This window comes from Anser anser (genome assembly GCF_964211835.1).
Source record: "Anser anser genome assembly, chromosome: 2".
Lineage (NCBI taxonomy): Eukaryota > Metazoa > Chordata > Aves > Anseriformes > Anatidae > Anser > Anser anser.
The window spans coordinates 102977686-103000743 of NC_139721.1; the positions used below are offsets into that span (position 1 = coordinate 102977686).

The 23058-nt window shown below is 41.7% G+C and overlaps 1 protein-coding gene across 11 annotated transcripts in view; it reads left to right on the top strand.

Moving 5' to 3' along the window:
* The window catches only part of HECW1 (HECT, C2 and WW domain containing E3 ubiquitin protein ligase 1), a 268810-nt gene that overhangs the window by 119205 nt on the left and 126547 nt on the right, over window positions 1-23058 (top strand). For all 11 annotated transcript variants that reach the window (XR_014580687.1, XM_083826824.1, XM_083826828.1 and 8 more), the window contains one exon: window positions 8997-9091. Coding sequence is in view for 10 of the 11 variants with exons in the window: in XM_083826824.1 (XP_083682950.1) it covers window positions 8997-9091 (95 nt within the window). In the remaining variant the exon portion in view is untranslated. The remainder of the gene's footprint in view (window positions 1-8996; window positions 9092-23058) is intronic.

A 23058-nucleotide genomic window follows, 5' to 3' on the forward strand; every position in this document is an offset into this window, starting at 1 on the left:
AAGATAATTTTAGGAGGAAATGATTATCTTCACAGATGTGAGCTGTCTGAGCAAAGCAAATTTCAATACCATTACCCGTGTTATACAGTAAAACTTGTGAAGTGAGTAACAGTCTCTGTATATGCCTCTGTGCGAGCTACAGGTTCTTTTCCTAGGCAGACAAAGGCTAGAACACCTATTTAGTAAAGACATTTAGCATCTTTACATCTTTAGCTGCCGGCTGGGTGGTGCCATTCTTCCACTGGCCTTTCCTGTGGTGGGGAGCTGTGGAAGCTTTGCCTTGCTCTGCCCTGCCTTGACTTCAGTTGTTGATCTAAAAGCCAGGCTCAGTGGGCACTCTGGTGGAGGCACGTGTTCGTGGTGAACTGGACTTTCACAGGGGCCACTGGATGGCTGTAAAATGTTAATGCATTCTAACCTCTGCCCATCCAGACAGCATTTGAGCCAGCAGACTGACAGTAAGTCCCATTGCCCATTCCCCGTGCTTGCCTAATTGTGAGCTTCAATGCAAGTCCCCCAGTGTGTGCGCTGTGTTCCCACCATGAAGGCAGCTGGTAGTGCCCATCTCTCTTGGCAAGACTGAGACAGGGCTCTGCTACCTGCTCTCCCAAGCTCCTGCCCCACCTGCCTATGATCCTGCCTATGATCTCCATACATCACATTTTTATTTTCTTTGCCTTCCTACCTGTTTTTATCCTAGTTTCCTCTTCCCCAGCCCATGCTCCTAATCCCCCCAGATGCCTCTACCTCTTCTTTCAGTAAGGGCAACTCTGGATTCGTGATTTCTTCTTCCACACTACTTGGCACAGCAGGGAGATACCCGGAGACACACTCTCCTACTTGCAGAAGGTACACCCAGACGTGGCACAGCTAGAAAGAGCTTAGATCTGCATTGCAGAAAACATCTGTCTTAGCGCCAGTCTGGAACATGCTCAAAACAGGTAGGATTTCCTGCGCATTTAGATGGTAAAATCAAAAATGTCTCAAATGAGCATATCAAACTGATTTTTTTGGAGAGACTTATTTTAAAGCTGATCTTTAACATACTTTTACATGAACAGCAAAAGGTAAATGCTTAGTATGGTGACTATTGCTCCAGATTAGCATGGAGGATGAAAAGAAAGGTCATCAGAAATCTTTAAGAGGTAAAAAAAATAAAAAAATTGTTCCCTTACTCTCACAGCTACACATTTCTGCATGAAATTTTCATGGTATGCGTATCTGTAGATCTGAGGCAGACACCTGGCATGCAAAGTTTTATTCCAAATGTATGTAGCTTTGAAAATGTATAGGCAACTGAAGGCAGGGTTTATAATGGAAAATGTCAAGAAACTTTAGTAGTCAGCAATGCTAGATGTCCTGCTTATACAAAGAAATGTATACAAGTGCTAGAAATGAATAGATAAACACACATCCAGTCCAGCCACTAGCATTCCTTAGTAACAAATCTTGCCAGTACAGCAATTTTTATGAGGGAAGTACATATGCAAAAACCTGCTGAAATTAGGTTTATGTGTTCTTCACAGAACCACGTTGTTATATTTCTCCTGTGATAGAAACTGCTGGTACCTTTATGCTCCTAAGTCAAAATGAGAGGCAGGTAGTAAAAATGTGTGGCTTTGTCTTTCTTGTGCTTAGGAGTCTCCACCTGAAAAATTACTGAATATCAACAACTAATCACAGTGCAGTTGTAAGTAGATGCATATCACTTCACGTCAACTGCCTAGTAATAGAGCTAGATTGTACATGGCTAGACCCAAAATCGATGAACATGCAACACTGGAGGCTCAGACAAATGCAGCTGGGACAGAGGAGACTGGCCTACTGACTGCGAGCAATTTATTGTTACCCATTAGATATTAGCGTACTGATTTACTGTACTACTTCTGTGGTTATTGGAGGCAGGCAGCTGCTAAATAGGGTTATCAAGCAGAGGAAATATAAGTGAAAGTCAATAATAGGGAGTATCCACAGATCACAAATAACAACAGAACAAAGAATCAATGATATAATAAATGGCAATCAGCTTTCCTGTTATAAAGGAGGTAACTCTAGCCCTGAGCATGCAACCCTTGTAAAGCAATAGCTGCTTATGTCAAAACCAAGAAGAAAAACTCTGAAGATGAGATAAAATTAAGATTAGATAATGTGTTCCTAAAACATCAGCTAGCTGCAACTACTCAAATACGTCATGTATTGTTGCAGGTTTAGTGTTATTTGAATGTTCAAACTCCGCATTTCTGTATCTTGACAAGCTTGGATTTTTTGTCTCAAATGTGATCTTAGTGATAAGTTTTTTGGGTTTTATGCTGCTTGTTTTTGATATACTCTAGTTTCCTTGCAAATATTTTTACCTGAAATTATCAGTACCTACTGCTCAATCTTCTACCTCCAGATGCTTTTTTTCTTTCTTGCCTGGAAGTATTATAGTAATCTGGAAGTAGAGATTTTAAAATCTGGTATCTTACCATTTCTCAAAAAAGGTCTTTTGAGAGTCTGTGTTCACATGTGTTTGTGCACATGTGCATTTTAGAGCAGGACAGGGAAAAAGTCATGAGAAAATTGGAAGAAATTCTAAAACTCGGATTAAACATCTGCGTACACATCTGCGTAGGCCTTGTTGGGTTTTAAACTGTTGGCTGTCTAAAAATTGAGGAGCCTTACATAAAACCATAGGCAGTTGTGTTACTGAATGCCTACTATGAGCAGATGTAGTTTACAGCTTAAGGAAATAGAAGCAGACCAGCCTGAAGGCTGGAGTATCACTGTTGCATATCAGACAGGTAATTCCTGGAACAGGCATTTTTTCGGGTACAGCAAAAGGAATAAAAGCAGCCATGGAAATAAGTTTCCCAAGCAGATTGTTTGCACGGAGCAGCAATAAGCATACATGACAGAGATAACCAGTACCGTGTATCGATGCTGCAGGTAAAAAGGACAGGCACTCGTGTCCTGGGTTTCCCAGGCAGCTGCTAATGCAGCTTATACATTGTGAATGAAGGAATGCTCTCAGTGAGAAGGCACTTTTTTTCTCATCCTTTCTCAGATTTGACTCTCTCCCCCTTTGCCTTTCCTTGTCGTGCTGTTTTTTGCCTGCTTTCTTCTCCATGTGTTCTCATGTAGACAGTCCTAATCTTCTCCCCCTTCTTTCCTGTCCTGTCCTGCTCAGTGATTTTTCTCTACTCTTAGTCCTGCTTTTCCCTCAGCTTCCACATCGGTGCCCATGCCTACTCGATTCCATCACTGCACTGCATCATATAAACTGCCTTTAATCGCTGTTTTGACTCCCCGCTGTAATTTCTTCTCCTGTTTTTTTTTTTTTTTTTTTTTTCACATGCCACCCCCAGCATCCCCGTTGCGTTTAATCCCAGTTCTCCCCTGCAGAGACTCCCTGACGCACCTACTGGCTCTGCTTCAGAGACTGCCTTGGCTACTGTAATTTCAGACGGTCCCATAGCGATCTGATTATAGCACAGTATCATACATTTATTTACTTTACTGCTGGGTCTTCTTGAAGGAAAACTTTATGACTCATAACTTAATTGCTTCCCTCTCTGATTTGGTTCGCTCGGTTTCCACCCACGTACCGTAGACAGCTACCTTTTCATTACTCGCTTTTGACACCTCTCATTTTTTATGCATGAGGCTTGCCCAAAAGAGCAAAAACAGCTCTTTTAGTAATAGATGGAACTGATCGCAAATGACTCAGTTTTGAAGACTGACGTTGCTTCCCTGAAAGATGTGCTTAGAAATGCTTAGCTAATGCCTAGTCACCTTAGCTATTTATTTGAGCAAAAGTGCCACAGGTGTAAGTTACAACCAGATTGTGGAAGTGCCTCGTGTATCACACACTCCGACCAAACACCAACTGGTAAAGCATGCTGTGATGCATCTTGCCTCCCCAGAGAATATAATTCAGTTTTTCCTTGAAATATCCACTAGGAAGTTGTGGGTGGTTTTATTTTTTAGTATAACAAGGGAAACTGCTTAACCCTGGCATTGCATTGCTTCTTATACCTGAGAGACTAAATTCATCGTTTAGTGAAAGCTAAGCCTCTGAAACCAGACTAACCTTAGTGAGGAGCAGAGGATTATAAGAGCAAGCGAACCTTTGAAAAGGAGGAGAGTTAGGGCTATTTAGCCAATTCCAGAGGAATGAAGGAAGGCAAGTTAGGCATGGAAGTACTTCAAAGGGAAATGGTATCAAGTGAACCAACAGGAATGATAACACTGGCACAAGATGACCCAGGATGACAAGAATGGGTGGATGATCGAGGTGGGGTGGGGAGAAGGGCTAGGACACCCACCAGAGGTTTTCAACCTTCACTACCTCTAGCTGCAATTCATTAGTAGACCCTACTACATTTTATCTCCGCTCACTTCAGTGTAATAATGAGTGCAGTGTTTCCAATTGTTCAGTGATTTTGGAAGCAGTATAGAATATTGCCAGGAGGAGTATTCAGCTGGTAATTAATTTTGCAGTTAATTCACACAACTGAAATGGTAACCGAGGTGTCTCAGGCCTTTGGTAGAGAATTTATTTTCCATGGACTGGATAGTTTTTACTGTGAGAGGGGGTGAATCTCCATGGCAGAGGAGTCCGCTGGCACAACTCGGACTTGCTCAAAGTTTTGCTTTGAATGAGGAGTGATTTCTGTGGTGTCTGGGCTATGTCCCTGCTCCTCCTCATGTCCTCAGGAACACCCCACCTACGAGAAAGTTGGTGCCTGTGGGCTGCAGTACAAGGAGGGAAATGGAATTGCTTCTCCTGCTGTCTGGCTCATTACTCTGCCTTGGAGGCCTTGACTTGGGGCAGCTGTGTTTTCTGTACCCATGATGGTTACACCAGTGGATCTGAGCATATGACCTGGGACTGGTTTATTTTCGTCAGTGCAGTGGAAGGTTGTAAAACAGCTGTGGTGTAATGGAGGTACCAAGGCTGATGTAAGGGGAATATGTTACTGTTTTGTTCTTGATCAATGAAAATTATCAAGTAGTCTGGTAATTGTCATGGGCACAGGTATTTCTGAGCATCTTTAGATATCTCATCTCTTGGAAGATTTCCTAATCTAAATGCCATTTATACTAATTGAAAGGAGAATTTAACTTCATTACTTCATGACTTTAATATCATAACTTCATTACCTGATCCAATGAACTACTGTTCATAATTACTGAGATGAAAATAACAATGGCACATCTTTATTTATAGTGGGATTAACTGGACAACACCTACTGCTGACCTGGTCATCATGCAATGTAGCTAGGGCAGCAGGACAGACTTAAATGGTTGTCTTTATTCCAGAACAAGCTAGTCTACAAGACTACAATGTAAATAGCCCTTATGCTTGCACGTTACGTGCTAATGCCAGCTGTATAATATTCAGGTTAATTTATATCACTGCCTGGCCTATATTTCAGATGCCTTCTGTTCATCTGCAGAGGTACAAAGCCAGTGAACGTCTGCGCTTGCATTTGTTTTGCAAATGTCTCTTTCAGAGGTGATTCAGAGGTACAAGAACAATCTTCAGAATGATTAAAATGTTAGGATGACACTGAAGTGGAAAACAAGACACCGACTATGTTATTTGGAAAAAATGGCTCCCAGCCAAAAACAAACAAACAAACAAATAAAATCTAAGATTTAGGTAACATTTTTGCACACAAAGATGCCATTGGTAATTTTGCAAGCTTTACTTGTAAAAATTTTATCTAGAGGCCAAAAAAGATATATTGGAATGCAGTGAGAATAGCCATTTTCTTAATATTGTCAATCTGAAATAGATCTGGGAAAATGTAGAGAAAAGAAAAAAGAAAACATTGTTCCCATGATGTTTCCAGAGTAATTTCTCCAGCTGAGATGGTCCCCATAAGATCTTCTGCCATCAGACCTTTCTCTGAATGAAACCCTTGACTCACTTGTTAATCACCACCTCAAATTTTTCCTGATGAATAGCTCTTCCTCTGACACCATTTTGAATTGGACATGACACTCGCATCTCTCTAGGTTGCCTTCTTTCTAGTTTGCATCTGTATTTGAACAAGTTGATTGAAAATTAAACTATAAATAGTAATTCTGTGAAACTAAGAAAGGAATCATCAGTACCCATGTGGTTCTTTACAAATATATATTCAATTATCTTAGTAATCCTTTGTCCTTGAAAGTAATACTAATAGCCGGAAAACCTACGGAAGGATATATTCTTTTCTTCTTCTGTTCTCACTGTAGTACTTTTAGCTTAATTAAGTAGATAGTTTAAACCATAGTGTCCCAACATACATGGTAACCGATTTCCTACTTGTCAACCTACGGTGAGATTTCTTGCTGTGAGGTCTGAACATTGTCACACAGTCTACTACCAGAAGCTGTACTTTATTAACCACGTAAGTTAATAGTATATATTAAAAATAATAATAATAATAAAAAAAAAGCTCCTCTGTATTCTACCTCACTGTTCCACGCAAGCTGTAGCTAAAGACCTCCAGGGGAGAGGTGGGTTGGTTTCACCCTGGTGGGCAGCTAAACCCCACCACACTTGCTCCACCTGCTCTCTCACTCCCCCTCATGAAAGGAAGAGAGGGAGAAAATGTAATGAAAAGGAGCTCAAGGGTGGAGATAAGGACAGAGAGATTGCTCACCAATTACCATCATGGGCAAAATGGATTCAGTGAAGGGAGATTAATATAATTTATTACCTATCACAAGCAGACTAGAGCAATGAGAAACTAGAAACACCTTCCCCCCATTCCACCCTCTTCCACCTCCTCCCCAGAAGCTGCACAGGGAAACAGGGACTGGGGGCTGTGTTCAGTCCCTGATGCTTTGTCTCTGCCGCTCCCTCACGGTCACTCTCTGCCCCTGCTCCACGTGGGGTCCCTCCCACGGGATGCCACCTTCCCAAACTGATCCTGCGGGGGCTGCCCACAGGCAGCAGCTCTTCAAGAACTGCTCCCACATGGCTCCGTACCATGGGGTCCATCCCCCAGGAGCAAACTGCTCCAGCACGGGTCCCCCACGGGCGGCAGCTCCCCCCAGACCCCCTGCTCCTGCGTGGGCTCCTCTCCACGGGCTGCAGCTCCGGCCCGGGGCCTGCTCCTGCGGGGGCTCTCCATGGGCCGCAGCCTCCTCCAGGCCACATCCACCTGCTCCACCGGGGGCTCCTCCACGGGCTGCAGCGTGGAGATCTGCTCCATGTGGGACCCATGGGCTGCAGGGGGACAGCCTGCTCCACCAGGGGCCTCTCCACAGGCCGCAGGGGAACTTCTGCTGCGTGCCTGGAGCTCCTCCTGCCCTCCTGCTGCACTGACCGGGGGGGCTGCAGGGCTGCTTCCCTCACATTTTCTCACTCAACTCTCCCAGCTGCTGTTGCGCAGCATTTCTGAGCCTATCTTAAATATGTTATTACAGAAGTGCTGCCAGCATTGCTCACTGGCTCAACCTTGACCAGTGCCAGGTCCCTTTTGGAGCTGACTGAAGCTGTCTCTTCTCACAGAGGCCACCCTCTGCAGCTCCCTCAACTACTGAAACCTTGTCACATAAACCAATACAAGAGGAAAACTAAGATCTGAATAATTGGTGAGAACTGTGTGTTTTAGCTATTGTATTATCATCAACTTTTACTGTCCGCTCAGTGGATAAATGCTTTAACTGCTGAGCTGTTAAAAGTCCTGTAGAGAAAATGAAAATTCAATCTGGTCTTGCAGTTTTTCAGTTCCTCAAGCTCACCTAGCTTTTTTGCTTCCAAAAGGAAACAAGTGCTGCTCTCAGGTGCATCGAAGGGGTCACTTGGCTCAGCTTTGCTGACAACTTCGCTTGAGCTCTGCAGTCAGGAGTCAGGGATTGTGCTATGTGCTCTTCAACCCTCAAAACTGCAATTGGTTGGTTAAAGCTGTTGCTCCCCTGGGTACAGCTACACACGTGGCCACCTGAAGTGGTTCTTTTGAATTTGCAGAAATTCATTTGGGGCATAGCTGTGAATTAAACCCCAGGATGGGCCACATAGCCTTTGTGGAGGTGCTGAAGGACGCTGTAGCCTGTTCCACTTCTTGTGGAGTACTGTGAAGTAAAAACGATGCACCTTCATGTCTGTCTATAGTGGGAAATGTTTGTATTTTTCACTGTAAGAGCAGAAATTCGCATCTGGTCATCCAACGAAGAGCGTGCTGTGGGGCTGGAGAATATGGTGGCAAATGAACTGTGCTGGCTCTGTGGTTGTTGTCGATGGACTGGGAGTCCCCAGTGCCTAGTCGGGGTGGGAATACCAAGAAGCAACCTGGAAATGAGATTAACTCATTTTTCACTTCTGTGCCTTGATACAGTTATTGAAATGGGTTACCCTTAATGTATTTATCTGAATATCATTGTATGTGGCAAAAGTAGTGCTGCAAGTCCAAAATCAAGGTCTTGCTTGAGTTCCTCAAATAACTCAAATCTCTGGAAGTCAGTGGAAATACTCCAGGATGAGGTCTCATGGTACTACACTGTTTTGAAAAATGCTTTAATGTAGTAACTGTCAGAGAAGTTAATCGGTGTAGATCTATTAGATCTATGTCCTTCCTCTGGCCAAGGCCAGAGCAAATTGAGTCAATGAAACCTATCAGTGAGCAATTATGCAGGCACGTTGTCCTAAGTTTCTTACTTTCTCTGCATGTTATTGCTTGTTGTATCTGAATAGTGATTGTTTTTCCCTACAATTCTTCTTCTTAGAGTAGCTAAAGAATGCTGAGTTTGTTTTCTAAGGTGTGCTTATCGTAACTGGTACCCAGTTTAAACTGTTTTAAGTCACAGGAATTGAACTCTACATTTCACTCTGGCAAAGCAGAAGATCAGAGGCAGGAGACATCCTGTTGTGCCAACCAACAAACCAGAGACAAACTACTCACAATTCAACTACGTGCCAGCCTTTTGAGTGAAGCTCATTATGTCTGCCTGCTGCAACCAATTGTGCCGCTTCTCCCTGGCAGTTCTTCTAATCTGAAATAATTCCCTCTTTCAGCTGAAACAAAGATCTGCTTCAAATACTATCATGGCGTGAGCGGGGCACTACGAGCCACAACTCCGAGTGTCACAGTGAAAAACAACGCAGCTCCCGTAAGTTATGCTGGCCTTTTATTTTTTCAATTTATCTTCCCTACTGTCACTGTGCTACGCCTTGCTTTCCTTGCCTGCTTTGTGTACTAATATATGAAAACTGAACAGAATATTTGCTCTTAAGCGTGCTGTGGAGCAGAGGAATGGGTATTCTCTCAGTTAAGATGTGGATCTATAAGCCAAAAGAACTTAGAGTCAGCTCTCAATCTGTCACAGATAACTTCTGTGATTTGGGGCCAGTCCCATGTCCTAGCTGTATTCCGTTGTTATCTTTTGTCTGCTGGGTGTTGTGAGATTTGCTTAATACCTCTAAAGGACTGGGGAACCTTGGATTTTAAGTACAACAAACATGCAGAAAAGGAGTAAGATTTTCTTAGGTGCATTTTTCAATATCAAGATGTGAACTTTTTCATGGCGGTGTCTCTGAGTTCCACAAACAGCTAGGCTCTGACAGACTAGCATCAGTAATAAGAAGTGGGCATTCAGGCCCTGATCCATCAAATTATTGAAGATCATTTTTGACAGACTGAGGCTTCACTGAGAGCAATTTTGATCTGCTAGATCTTAGCAAAGCTCTGTGGCTCAGATGGCTGTATGAAGCTATGTATCTTGCCCGTTTGGGGAAAATTTAGTCACCTTAAGAGTGAAAAAAATTTTAGAAGCCCACAGAGAGACGTGCTGAACTCTAGAGATTGCCTGGTCTTGCTGAAGGACTTTCACTAGGCTCATCTTGGCAGAGAACTGATAGAACTAAGGAGTTTTAGTTCAACCAACATTAGAGATGGATTGGTTCAGGTGTTTATTTTGGAAACTGAGTTCAGGAAAGGTCTGTCTTGTGTGTGGGTATACATGGGTTTTAGTGGACATCACTGAATCACATTTTTTGGGATGGTCCCAAGTGTGGTGAATATGTGTGATTGTACCAGGGTCAGGAAGAATTAACTTTTTTCACCCGTGATGCATGTACAGACTTTTGGTGGTTTCCCTTTACCTTCTTGTGATGTACACTACAGCTGGAAGATGGATGCTGGGTAGGGACTGATGTGTCTGGTAAGAATAAAAGGTGTTTGTGTCTCAGTACACCTTTCTCATATGCTCAGGGCAAGTCCATACACTATTTTGGGAGCCTGGAGTATTCCTTTCAGCTGTCTTCAGTGGAACATTATGGGGTGCTCTCGGATAGCTTCATTTTGTGGGACATTGAAAAATACTTTGTAGTCTGTTGCATGTAGTGTCTTGTTGACTCAGGACTTGCCATTCATTTCCTGATTGTCATCTGTTTGAGGGGGGCCCATCTGTGCCATTGATTTAGTCCCAGTCTTCTCCGAAAGGTAGGCCAGTCGGCCAGCCAAGGCAGTAAATACCAGTAGGCTGTGAGATCAGAATATTTTTTTTCATGAATCACATCTGTGTCTCAGACCTGAGTTTGACCCAACTAAGTAAATTTGTCAGGTCTAGCGTGGAAGGGTTGGTGTTTCATTATTAACTATTGGCAGTATGTTTTAAGTTAATAGAAGAATGTCAGAGGAGCTGCTCTTTGTGATAAGCAAATATGTAATCTCTCCAGCTTCTTCAGTTGAAGCCTTTACATATATATGGAAAACAAAGTGCCATAAGTAGCCATTCCCTTTCAGCTGAAGAGGGCTTGTGTTTAAACGAAAGTCATTGTCTAGTACTCAAAGTCTTCATAGAGGTCAGGTGAGAAAAAGAAACACGTTATGATCTTTAGCTGAGCATACTGTACATGATTGAAAAATAAAATACAATAAAAAGTAGTATCACATACATTTTCCATGTGAGGGTCAAACCATTGTCCTTGGCAACAGCATTCTCTTCACATCCTCTAATTTTTCTTGTTGTTATGGGTTGCAGACTAGTCTGTTTTTGCCAGTTGCCTTCACAGACCAGAGAGGCCAGCAGTGTTGTAGATGCATCATTGGTTTCTCTGTTGTTTTCTGTTCATTGTTTGCTGCATGACATAAATATTTGGTGCATTGTAAGGCAAATACTAAGCAGTGAAATCAAGAACAAAGGAATAGCAACAAAGATGATGCAATATTAACCTGGGTGACCCTGCTGTATGAGTGCAAGGAAAAAAAAAAAAGATTAGAAAACCCCTGTATGAGCGTAGAGAAAAATAATGGGATGGTTCTTGCATATGTGAAGGCTTTCAAGTTACGTATGATCCTTCAGATTCCAGTCCTAGCTGAAAAACCATCAGATGGCTTTCCTTATCTGTCTCTCTGCGATACATTTGCAACCTATTTTATTACTGAAGTATTTGAATGTTTCACAGCATACTGCACCACTGGAAAATGGTGTTATTCTAACTGCACAGAAGAGGAAGGGGATAACAAGGGATTTTCTGAGCCCTAGCCTTTTCCTGGGCTCTTGAGTGCCTCTGCACTGGCTGCCACTGGTGCAGAGATACCAGCCATGCAAAGTGCAGATGTTATCCTTAGAAGTGCAAAAAGATGTAGGTACTCACCTTTGAGTGTGATATCACTAACAGTGAATTCCGGACCCTTGTATTTTTCAATTGAGTGGAAGGAGAGAGAGGGAAAATGTTAAATTCCAAAATAATACGCCATATCTATTTAAATTTATTTTTTTTTTCAAATAATGGCTTAGGGCAATGATCAGAAAGTTCTTGCCCAAAAGAAGCAGCAGCTATTCTGGTTTGCACCTTGCTATGCTCATTCATCACCAGCCAGAGAGTAAATGCACAGCTTACCTTATTCCTGTTGCTGGGTCCCTCCCCATTCCTTTGCAGTCAATACAGTCAAGTATACTGGGTGGGCAGCCCCATCTCTTTTTCCTGTCTCCCGAATTGATAATCCTAGCACGGCTGAGCAGGAAAGTGATAGATTGTTTTATTTCCCCTGTTCCTCTGTGTGATCAGTTACGGGCTGTGACAGTCGTGCCATGCTTGTCTGAGGTCCCTGAGGCTTCTTACCCTAGTGAGACTTGACACCCTGGGCCTTCCGTGATCAAACTGGATGCATCAAATCCCACCGTTGTTTTCCTTGCTCCAGTGATTCAGAGCAGTGCCCCAGGGTCCCAGGCATGGCATTTCTCAGTGCCGGTGAAAGCTCTGGTCCCCAGCTGGTGTGAGCAGGGGCTCTGCTCGGAAGGAACCTTCTTCAGATCCCGGAGCAGGTTCTTACACATCTTTTCAGCTCACGGAGGGAATCCTGTGCTTGGAAACTTACCCACTATTGCAATCAGTGGGAGTTTTAGAGGCATCTGTGGGACCTTAGCATTTTGTCCCTAGCTGTGCAGGGAGAAAATCTCAATACAGATCCTGTTATGGGTGTAGGGGCTGAAGGTTTTGTTGAAAGTTCATTGCCTTGAAAGAGGGGAATTTTTACCAATGTGGTAATGGCATCAGAAATTCATCCTGAAACTTAGGCTGTCACTAGAGGGACAGAGGGAACGAGGCTTTGTTTATTTGACAGAAACAAACCTTCTTGTCTGGCACAGCTTGGGAAAAATAGCAGGAGCAGATGTCCTTCAAGAAGCAGCATTTGGGGACAGGTGACCTTCCAGGGACAGTGTTTTCCCTGCTAGCACAGACTCACCTGCATCTGCAGCCACCCAAGCAGATTTTGTCTGAGCCTCCAGGCGCGTGGCACCTCCTGCGATGGGGGCAGCAGCTGGTGTATTGGCCAGGATACCCAGCGGGTATCTCGTCCTGCCAAAAAGACCTGCAGACACCAATAACTAGACGAATCCTAACACGACAATTCAAAAACTATTTAAAAACAACAACAAAAAAACTCACTGTCTGTCCGGCTGTGGTTTGCTGCAACTGAAAAGAGAAAAGAAGCTGGAAATAGTCATGCTGGGGGCTGTAAGTGGTTGCCATTCTTGTTCACGCGCTGTTGAGACAGTATTTAACTAGCAGTTGAAAGGAAACCTGCTTCCAAAGGGGGAAAAAGTTGCTGTGTTAGTTGGATGTCTTTGTACAGCATCGGTGGTGCTTTAGGCTGAGCAGCATCTCGCCTTTCTTATATTATGGATGTTCTGCTCCATTTGAATTTATCTCCTTACATTCTAACCCAGTTATTAGAGCTGCTTCACTCCCTGATTAGGATGCCCTGCAGTTCATTTGTCAGTGAAAAGTCCTGTCACATTTTATTGCTTTTGAATCGTCAAGCTCGAATATCTGGGAACCGAGGGCCATGCACTTTGACCAGTTCCTACATGGCGAAAGCTTAAATGTGAATTTAGGGCCTGGGGGTGGTAGCAGTGAAGCGGAGCACCTGCAGTCCTGGGAAAAAGGAACATCCTGACAGGACTTTTTTTTTTTTTTCTAAACTAGTGGCATACATAAAGTGTGTTTGTGCACACTAGTTTATACTTCTAAGTCACAGGCATTACTGTGGTGAGAGTGAGCTGAACAGTTTCCTCAATAGAAAATAACATTTCTGTGGCATCTGGAACATTCCTGTTTCATTTGTTACTCTTCTGTTATTCATAATGTCACCTTTAATTCATCTTCACACCGGATATTGTTGTAGAAAAGCAATACAAGTTAGAGCAATTAATTCTAGCAATAGGAAGGCTGCATCTTGCGAGTGGGAAAGTCTGAGTGTGAAAATGATTTAACCTGAGCGTGGCTCTTTTGCAGTAAAATAAAGCAGGCACAAGAACAGCATATTGAATGAAAGGGAAATCTTTTCCCCTAAGAGCTTATAGCCTAAAAAGATAAATTGGATACACCACAATTAAAAGACAGTAAGTGGAGAATCAATGTTTTAGCCTTAGGACAAATGTCTTCACTAAATTGGGAGTGTTCACTAGCGGTGTATTAGATGCAAATAACCACAGTTGATCGAACCTCTGGAGCTTTTGTGCCACAGTTTCTGTCTTGTAGATCACGATGGCACTTGTCAAATATACTTAACGTCCTGGGGAAAGCTTTGTAAATTGGGGCTAATTATTGAAAGAGACCTTCTCTGGGTTGTGTTTGTGTGGAAATGCTACCTCAGCTGGGTTTCCCACAGCAGGAATTACCGCTTGATAAGCTGCTGCCATTTGATGGTGACTGATCATTCCTGAGGACTTCCTGCTGTAAATATTTGCATTATGTGCTGTCACGTCAGAGCATGGGCTGCTGAGGAGTGTTTGATAATGAAGCGTTCTGCCTCATTTCCATGTACGTGCTGCAAGCCAGGATTTTATAAGAGCTTGCACGTATGAGCAGCCGTCTCTCTCATTCTTTCCAGAGACTGGATTTAAAATCTCAGCCATGTGTTCTTTTTTACTTCTGTCTTTTTCTGTGATAGGTGAGTTTTAAAATTGTCTGTGTTTCTGGGGCATCACTATATTTAATAAATCTAACAGTCTATTTTAAAAATTTAAGAATAATTATAATTTAAGAAATGGAAGATAAAGAGGTAGCAGCTTACAAGAAACTTGTGGCTACTGCAGTGATCAGCAGTTAAGGTTTAAAAAAAAAAAAGCTTATAGAAAACACAAAATCAGGCTGCTGCAATTAATCACAGCAAAGAATGCAAGCCAGGTACATGTTTAACAAGTGTGAGTGGTGTACTTTGAAAGGCTCAGCATTTCTGGGAAGGGAAGCATCATTTCTCTGGAAGCTGTGGTTCTGCTTAGGTGACTAAGTATTTGTCAGGACTGAGCAAGAGGATCCCCTTTGCTTATCCTGAGATGTGAAGAAGCCAGAGCTCCCCCAACTTGCAGCTCCCTTGGAATACAAGATAAGGAGCAGCACTGTAATGCCACCTGTATTCAACCTGTTCCTGTATACGTCTCCTCCTATTTTGATTTCCTGCAAAGGAGATAGAGTCAGTCAGGTATGAAAAAGTCAAGGCAAAGCAACAGGGAAAATGACTGGAACTGGAAATACTCACTTGGACAGATGGAAGCATAGATTACAGAAGTGAAAAACAAAGTGCTCTCTGCCAAGGTAGTCCCTTTCCAACATACAAGAGGATCTAAGAGAATATATATGCTAAGAAACAATTGTAGGAGACTGTATTCTACTGATTAGCCATTTGAGGTGAATGATTCTGAGACAAGTAGCTGCTCCATAAACTGTGGGAGGAAGGTGGTCTGTGTAGGCTTCTGATCTATTGGAAATATCTGCACATTTTTTGTTTTCTTCTGATATGATATTATTTTCACAGTACTTGCAATGCTGTCTACATCCCACCTACCTTATGTACTCGTACTCTGCCACTGTTGTAGGCTAACATGAAGTAATATAACACAAGGACATAAGTCTTTGGATTTAAAGAAACTGTTAAATTCGACTGTGAAATTACTTCAGCATTTTAACACAAAGCTCTGTATATCATTGGTTTTCTGTAAGTATGCAACGAGAAGTTTGGTCACTTCTATACAAATGAATTTTATTGCGTCTGGAGTTAAGTAGCTCTAATGGCTCACTGTAAGCTCAGTGGAGGTAAAAGAAGTGTAGTAGTACTTCTTAGAGGGGAATTGGCAATAATTTTAGTATATGCATAAGAAATATTAGCACTTTCATGTTAGGCAACCCTAAGTGCATGCATTTTCTGCTTGTCTTGAAGTGTTCTAGAGAGCTGGAGTTAAAAGAGGGCAAAGAAAGGATTAGGAGCAATACAGAAAGATTTTCATTAGTAGTCTATTGTTTTTAACACTTCATATTGTAGTATCACCTAAGCCCCAAACTGTGATTGGGCTCTAGGGCACTGTGCACTGAATAGATATGCTAGCCATTACACGAGCATTTGGAGAGCAGATTTTCCAGGCAGAATTTGCCCCCACTAGCTACAAGATACAAGGGAATTCTTTTTAGTGTGAAAACGACCCTCAGCACATTTGTTACAGCTTAAAAATGCCATGAATTCATTTCTTCACTTCCGTTTTCCTTCATTATAAGACCATGGTAGTGTTTTACAGCCTGATTTGGCAATATGCAGTAATGTTCAAACGTACTTACTCACATGAGCAGCCTTCTAATAGTTGCACAGTTGAGCCCTTAGTTCAGTGTAATTACACTTTTGGTTATGCTTTTCTATATCCTAATTAGCACTGATTCAAAGAATTTGAAGCTTAATGACATATCCAAATTATTTCTTATTGCCACCTCAGTAACACAGGCACTTTTTTCAGAATCCAGAGACATAAAGACCATTGTATTTACACTGCAATTACCCTGACATGGAGCGAGTGGTCCATTTGTATGAATTAGTGGAGTCAGAAAGCGTAACCTGGGTTTAATTGGTCTCTAACTGCAGCGTAACTATAGTCACTGTGTTATAAATAATAACCTTTTCCTTCCTTTTATTTCCTCTCCTCACAGTTTAAATTGGGATGGTTGGCAAGAGATTTTCTTCAGATATTAAGAAAAACTCATTTGCACTAAGGCCTCTTCTGAGTACTGTTCAATAACGCTGGCTTTTATGGTCCTGATGCAGTAAAGGTGTGGAGCATGTGCTGAAACTCCATTGCTTTTACTGGAAAAGTTTAAGGATTTTCTTCCAAATTGGCAGAATTTTTCAAAATAGAGCAGAATTAGCAAGTAGAATCACTTCAAACTGCATTTTCATTACGACATTTCAGATATGTCAATAGCTGAAGTGACAAGTGATAAGTGATGCAATTCTGTGTGCCTTGTGGCTTTTTTCCCCTCTCTTGATACTGACTTTTTCAGCTCAATGTGCTTTGAACCACTATCACCACCAGTTTATGTCATCAAAAAAGACTCCACTTACAAGATGTATGCGCTCAGATTTTGTTACCTAACAAGCACAAATTGAGCAGGGGAAATACAAACAATGATATTATTTGTGAGCATCAGCACTGATTTCCCGAGCAGTAACCTGTAACTCACAACGTACAAGTATGTTCTTTCTTATTGTTCCATCTCTGCTTTTCAGCATGCAGCTGTCTGCATATTTAAAAGTCCATTAATTTTGTGTTCTTCCTAAATTCCTGATCCCTCTGTATGAAAGATGAGGTAAAGCGTTTTGAAGGGATGGAGTTTCAAATATAAGCACCAAATACAAGTTTAGGTTTGGTGCCAAAAATCAGAACTGATTTGAAAGACACAAGAAGTGGGCCCAAAACACCACTCAGTGCTTTTTCTGCACTAAATCACCTGCATATTGCAGATGCATCTCCAAGGACTGCGCATCTAGGAGAGAAGAGGGGAAAATGCCATGTGTGTGGGGTGAGTATGATGCAGGGCAGTGGATCGACATGTCTCCCGCACAGCGCTTCTCTTGAATGTCCTGCTTGTCACCGAGGGTGCTCAGCACGGTGGCCCTGCAGCTTTGAAACGGGGGACTCTGAGCACTGTGACAAGTAGCGACTTTGCATGTGTCGCTGGTGCGTTGAAAGCCAGTGCCCTTCTGCAACCTGTGGTGAAGCCAGGTGATATTCTAAACAATGAAAATAACTAGTCATATATATCAAATATTTCCCGGGCAGGGTATCAGACTATACAGAGAGGACAGTTGGGGTACCTGCACTGTACAGCGCACTGATGTGTAACATGAGTGATTAGAAGTGGAAGCTGCAGAGGTACTGACATTGTCCTCATCCTTTAGTCCTCTTTTACCAATGCAAGCACGTTTGAGCACCTGGTAACTTCAAAATCTATTTTATTTTGTACATCATGCACTGCCACAGGCTTAGCTACGATGGATTTAAACAGGGAAGAGATCACATAAGAGAGCTGGTATCTGTTAAGTTATTAAGCAAAATAATTCTTTCAGCATTCGTTTATTGAACTTTTTCCTATTGTGCTGCCATGAATGTGCAGTTGTGCAGTCAGAAAAACAGAGTAGGGGCACAACAAAAGGCAGGGCTAAGGCCACCATATCTCCTGTTAAAATGTTGTCACCTTCTTGCCCTCTCATGGACTCTAATTAAGCAGCAGCTGCTGAGCCATCCCTAGGTATCTCTGGCCAAAGCATACTCTTCGTTTGCAGATCAGCTGCACCAATTTTGGGCTTCTCCCTGTTGCCCTTGTTTCCTTGCACAGGTTTCAAAGAAAACACTTGGGTCAACTTAACCTTACAGGGCATCTGATCCTGTATGAACTTCTTAATGTAGATTTAGAGTGGTTTAATTAGCAGACTTGCAGTGCAGCACAGAGTTGAAGTGAAGAAATTAAAAGCATGACAGATGGGGAACTGGAGTGATTTTATTTCAGCAGCACCAAGAAGATCATTACACAAGCCATTTATTTGTTAATGGGTTCAATACATGTCTGGTGTTTCCCAGCCACTTGCTTCCCGAATGTCTCTTGTTATGGTCACATAATAGCCGTACTAATCGTCTGCACATCATATTATTCCCTTCTGTAGTTTAGTAAATTATGGAAAGATCAGTGACTATTCAGTACACTGCACTAGTGTAATCATCTCTGTGCTGGTATATAGTGCTGGAGATATCTCGTTCCACGACATCCGCGCTTCGCAAACACAGTGTAAAACTGTTGACTTTGGTACAGTTGCTTCTGTCTTACACCAGCGTAATAGGTTCTGCTTTGGCCTTTTAAATAGAGTTTGAAATGGGAAAAAAAAAGGAACAGGAATGCTGCATGGATGAATCTTCTCCAACATCCAGCTAGTCCAACACCTGGGACCACGGAAGTTACAAGGATCCTGCAGTACGTGGGCATGAAATCCTCTCGGTCAAATTGCATATGTCTGCAATACTGATGGATAAAGCACAGAGTGGAAAGGACCAGGGTTTGGTTTGCTGGCCTCCACTATGTCTCCAGGACCCCTTGTATACATCATGAGTTCACTGGCCGTGATGTTTTCACTGATTGCCCATTCCAGGTGAGGATAGGCACAGTGGGCTAGCTGTTGCAAAAATGTGTGTCCAAAACATTGCAAATGGGGTGCTTTGCTTGATGACTGGAAGTCATAGGATCAGGGAAATAATTTGGGGCTCGTAAGTTGTGCGCTCTGGTATGTATCGCAAGACACCACGTAACGATGCAAGTCAAATCTTCACCAAAAAACAAGTCCCATGCAGTAAATCAGAAATGTAGACAGACCTAGTGAGCAGCTGCTTAGGTCATGGTTTAGCATCCTATTTGACTTTCTGTTACCATATGTTATATAGCCATCCATTACTTTTTTTTTTTTGGTCTTGTTAAATTCTTGGTGTTCTGTGTCCATGTAGTAATAAATTTTGCTCTCTAATTAGACCATGCAAGAACAAAAAATATGCTTTTCTCAATTTTTAAATTGCTATTGTTCAATTTCATTGCCTTTTCTGTTCCAGGATTAGTGGATGTGAAGATTAGACTTCCCTTCTCCGTATCAGTTAGCATGGCATATAGTTTTACCATTTCTGCTTTTTCTCATGATTTTCTAAGGTGCTTTAGAAGCATGTAAACACATCAGGGGATGCATGATACTGATCAGAGTCTCATTACACAGTTTTTAATACAAAATGAAATTCTTCTTGAATGCGTAAACAAGTATTTCAGGAACTCTGATATCCTCTGGCACTCATGAGTTGAGGAAGTTCTTTGTATGTTTATTTAACAATATAAGAGAGGGAATTTTGCATGTGGATAGTAACCACGCGGTCACGTGGTTTTGTGTAGAATTGCAACTGAGGTAGAAGACTTTTGATGTAGGAATGGTGTTAATCAGCTAAGAAATCTGAAACAATGGGGTTGAAATGTACCAGTTGCTGTATGTGTTGGACTCCATGACCCAGAAATTAACTTCTAGCCTAGTGTTTCTGGGAGGGCATTGCATTTTCATCAAGATAAGGAGTCTGTGTTCTGGTGGTCCTTAAAATCATACTGATACTTTTTCAAGAATAATTGAGTTAATGCATGAATTCTAATTGTTCAAATTCTAATTTGGGTAATTATGTTCCATCTTTAGTACATGCCATTTCAAATTAGTTCAGTTTGTGTTTTTTTCATGTCTTGCTGTGCTTTGTTCCTTTGTACTGGTGTTGGTCGTCGTTATGTTTTATCACAGATGGGGCTGTCAGTATCTTCTCTCTCAGGTATATGTTAAGAATTAACGTTTTTTGAAGGGGTTAGAAATTCTAAAGTAAAAGTTGTTGTCATAGTCCTTAATCTGATGTTAATTCCTATTAGCTGATGAGACAAAGCAGACTACTTAAGTGCAAGTCTTAGCCATGCTGAAGAACACAGGTTCCTGACTGATGTGTCCGTCCAGGAAAATAAGTATACTGAGCCATAGTCATTTGGTTAGAATAAAGAAGAAATGACTCATGTTGAGGAAGAAATGCAAATGTTAGCTGACAACTGTTTGTGTGGATAAGCCTTCCAAAGAAGTTGAATAAATTTTAAAGGGTGTACAGGGAAAAACATGAACTCAGTGCTTATTCAAAGCAGTTGAGTAAAATCCCAGATGACTCTCTAGAGCGTACAAAGAACAAGACAAAGAAGGCAGATGGAGCTGGGACAGTGAAGAAATTTGTTCTGTGAAACTCTTGTGATACGTCTGTGATGATATGAAAATGGGACATCAGGAAAACTTGGGAAATTAGGCAGAATTAGCAGCTGGTGGGTTTCTTTTAAAATATCTGTGATGTTTGTAAGAGATTAATGATTTTATAAACAATGTTAAGATGTCAGAGGTTCACCTCATCTCTTGAAGATGGTGATTAGCGTACTTGTATCTGCTGCTGGGTCTCAGACGTGCTGCCAAGTGAAAAAGGAAGAGATGCTTAAAAAGATGTTGCTACGACTTTTAAGTCCATTGGTATAGATCATGGCAATCTGAAAGCCAGATCCCCTGAAGCCATTAGAGATCTTCCTGCTGATTCATCGGGTCTTTATCTCAAAGCCTAGATAAACTATTGCACAAATATATGCTAGATATGATTTGCTTGTCATTTACATTGTGTTCCTTTGTGTGGCTATTTTAAATTACTTATTTTGCTGTAAGGCAAGACACTTCAGGCAGTTGCTTTGGAGTATGATTCAAACCATTTGGAAGAGTTAAGTAAAAATAGATTTATTATTATTATTATTTTCAGAAAAGAACAAGGAGATTCTCTCTGTCTGGGGAGTATTAATACACTGACCAACCTGCCCTCTGCTCTGTGTTACAAATGTAGGTGTAGCCTGTAGGTTTACAGATGTGAGAGAAATACTTAGGACACACAAATGATAAATAAACTGAATATATCAATGGTGAAATTGCCATGCAAAAGCAAAGTATAATTTTACAAGGCGTCAATGTGCAGTTGAGAAGACTGAGAAATTCTCGGGTAGGTAGTACAGATTATAAGGTCTCTGAACACTCACAAATGAAACAGAAGTTTTAGTGGGATCACATACAACTAGGGTAAATGGTGCTTCATTCCCTGTGACCAGCTGGAAAAGTGATGCAGGGAGAAGAAAACAGGCACGTTCTCTTCTCATGTACACACATCCGTATCTTTCATATCCACATACAAGCCAAGGTATGAACTTAGGTTGAGGTGTGCAACTGCTTGCCCAGCCTCTCTTTCAACAGCTTTCAGCAACTGGCATCCCCCTAATGTGGCTCTTCTCAAGTACTGGGAGGATTTCTTTGCCTCAAAAAGGCAGCCAGCCAAACAGCTAGACGTACAGAGGGAAAGAGGTCGTTAAACTTGCCAAAGCCAGATCTGAGGCCTGTGCTGACCCTCACTGAGTGCAATCTTACAATGACGTTTCATCTCTGCTGGAGATGGCATTGACTTTAGTCCTGACAGGATTTTCAATAACCAAGTATTTGCCAGCAGCCAGCATGAAGGAGAAGAATAACTTATTTTTCTTGAAATCTCTTTCTTTTGTTTCCTCATCTACTTTCCTAAGTCATGGGAAGAAGGGGGAATGGGAGGTAGTTTTGAGAACAGAAGAACATTATTGAAATTTCAAAAAGCGTAACCCTTTATAAAAGTAACCAGTACTAAGAATATGTCCTGAAATAACCCATACCCTCAAATAACCTGTATAAAATCAGCAGGCCTGACTGCAGAGACGAATGTGAGGTGACCTTGCACGTGTTTATAACTTGTGGATTGGTAGGTCATTTTGAATGTTTGTGGCATAATTCACAGGTTGTTTCAGTAGAAATTCTGCAAGCAGGTGACAAAGAAGAGCAGGGGGTGACAGAAAGCTAGAAAGTTTTCCAGCAATTAAAGTTGTATATATAAATTCAGTGCCAGCAGATATCTGCCCTTCAAATGTAGTGTGTATGTACGTGGTTCTGTGTGTATGTTCATTTGTATATGGTGGAAGCCCAGTGGTGATTGTCATTCTTCCCACCTAGCTGCTTTTTTGGCCTCTCTTACATTTTCTACTCTTGCTGTTCAGATACGTATTTCCTCCTTCTTCTGCTTATGGCTCAGCTTTTAGTTTCATGTTCTGTCTGAATCTTGAGTATATCTTGTGTGTCCTGCACTTAACTTCTCGCAAACCTCAGGTGATACAAAAATATATCTGTGATGTTATATTAACTGAGGAAAGTTAGTGATCAGACAGCTAAAAAAAGGAAGAAGCATTACAATTTTTATTCATCAAGGGGCAGACTTAAACTTTCCTGGTTATCTTTTAGGTTTATATTTCCTGGTTTCCAAGACCGCCCCCAGCAGATTAATCAGGTCCCGTTCACATAGTTGTGATGACAGAATACAGTTATATAATATTGCATACTTTGCTAAATCATTTTTGCTGTAACTGTTGCTTGTATGAAAGATTAAGAGCAAAAGTAGCTCAAGTGGGGAAATCAGTGTAGGTCAGTGTGTTATATATCAGTATATATGAGGGCTGTCTTTTTTTAAATAGAACTTTGAATCCTTTGTTCATTTTTAATCCTTGTATCTCTTGAGAAACATCTTCCACTTATATTAAATATCAGTCTGGTTTTCCTGGCTAGCTGAGTTCTCAGACAAGAGTATTTCCATATATATTGAAAGCATGCAGTCTCTCCCTTCTTGAAATCTCCAATTAAAAAGTGGGGTTAAACTCTTAGGAA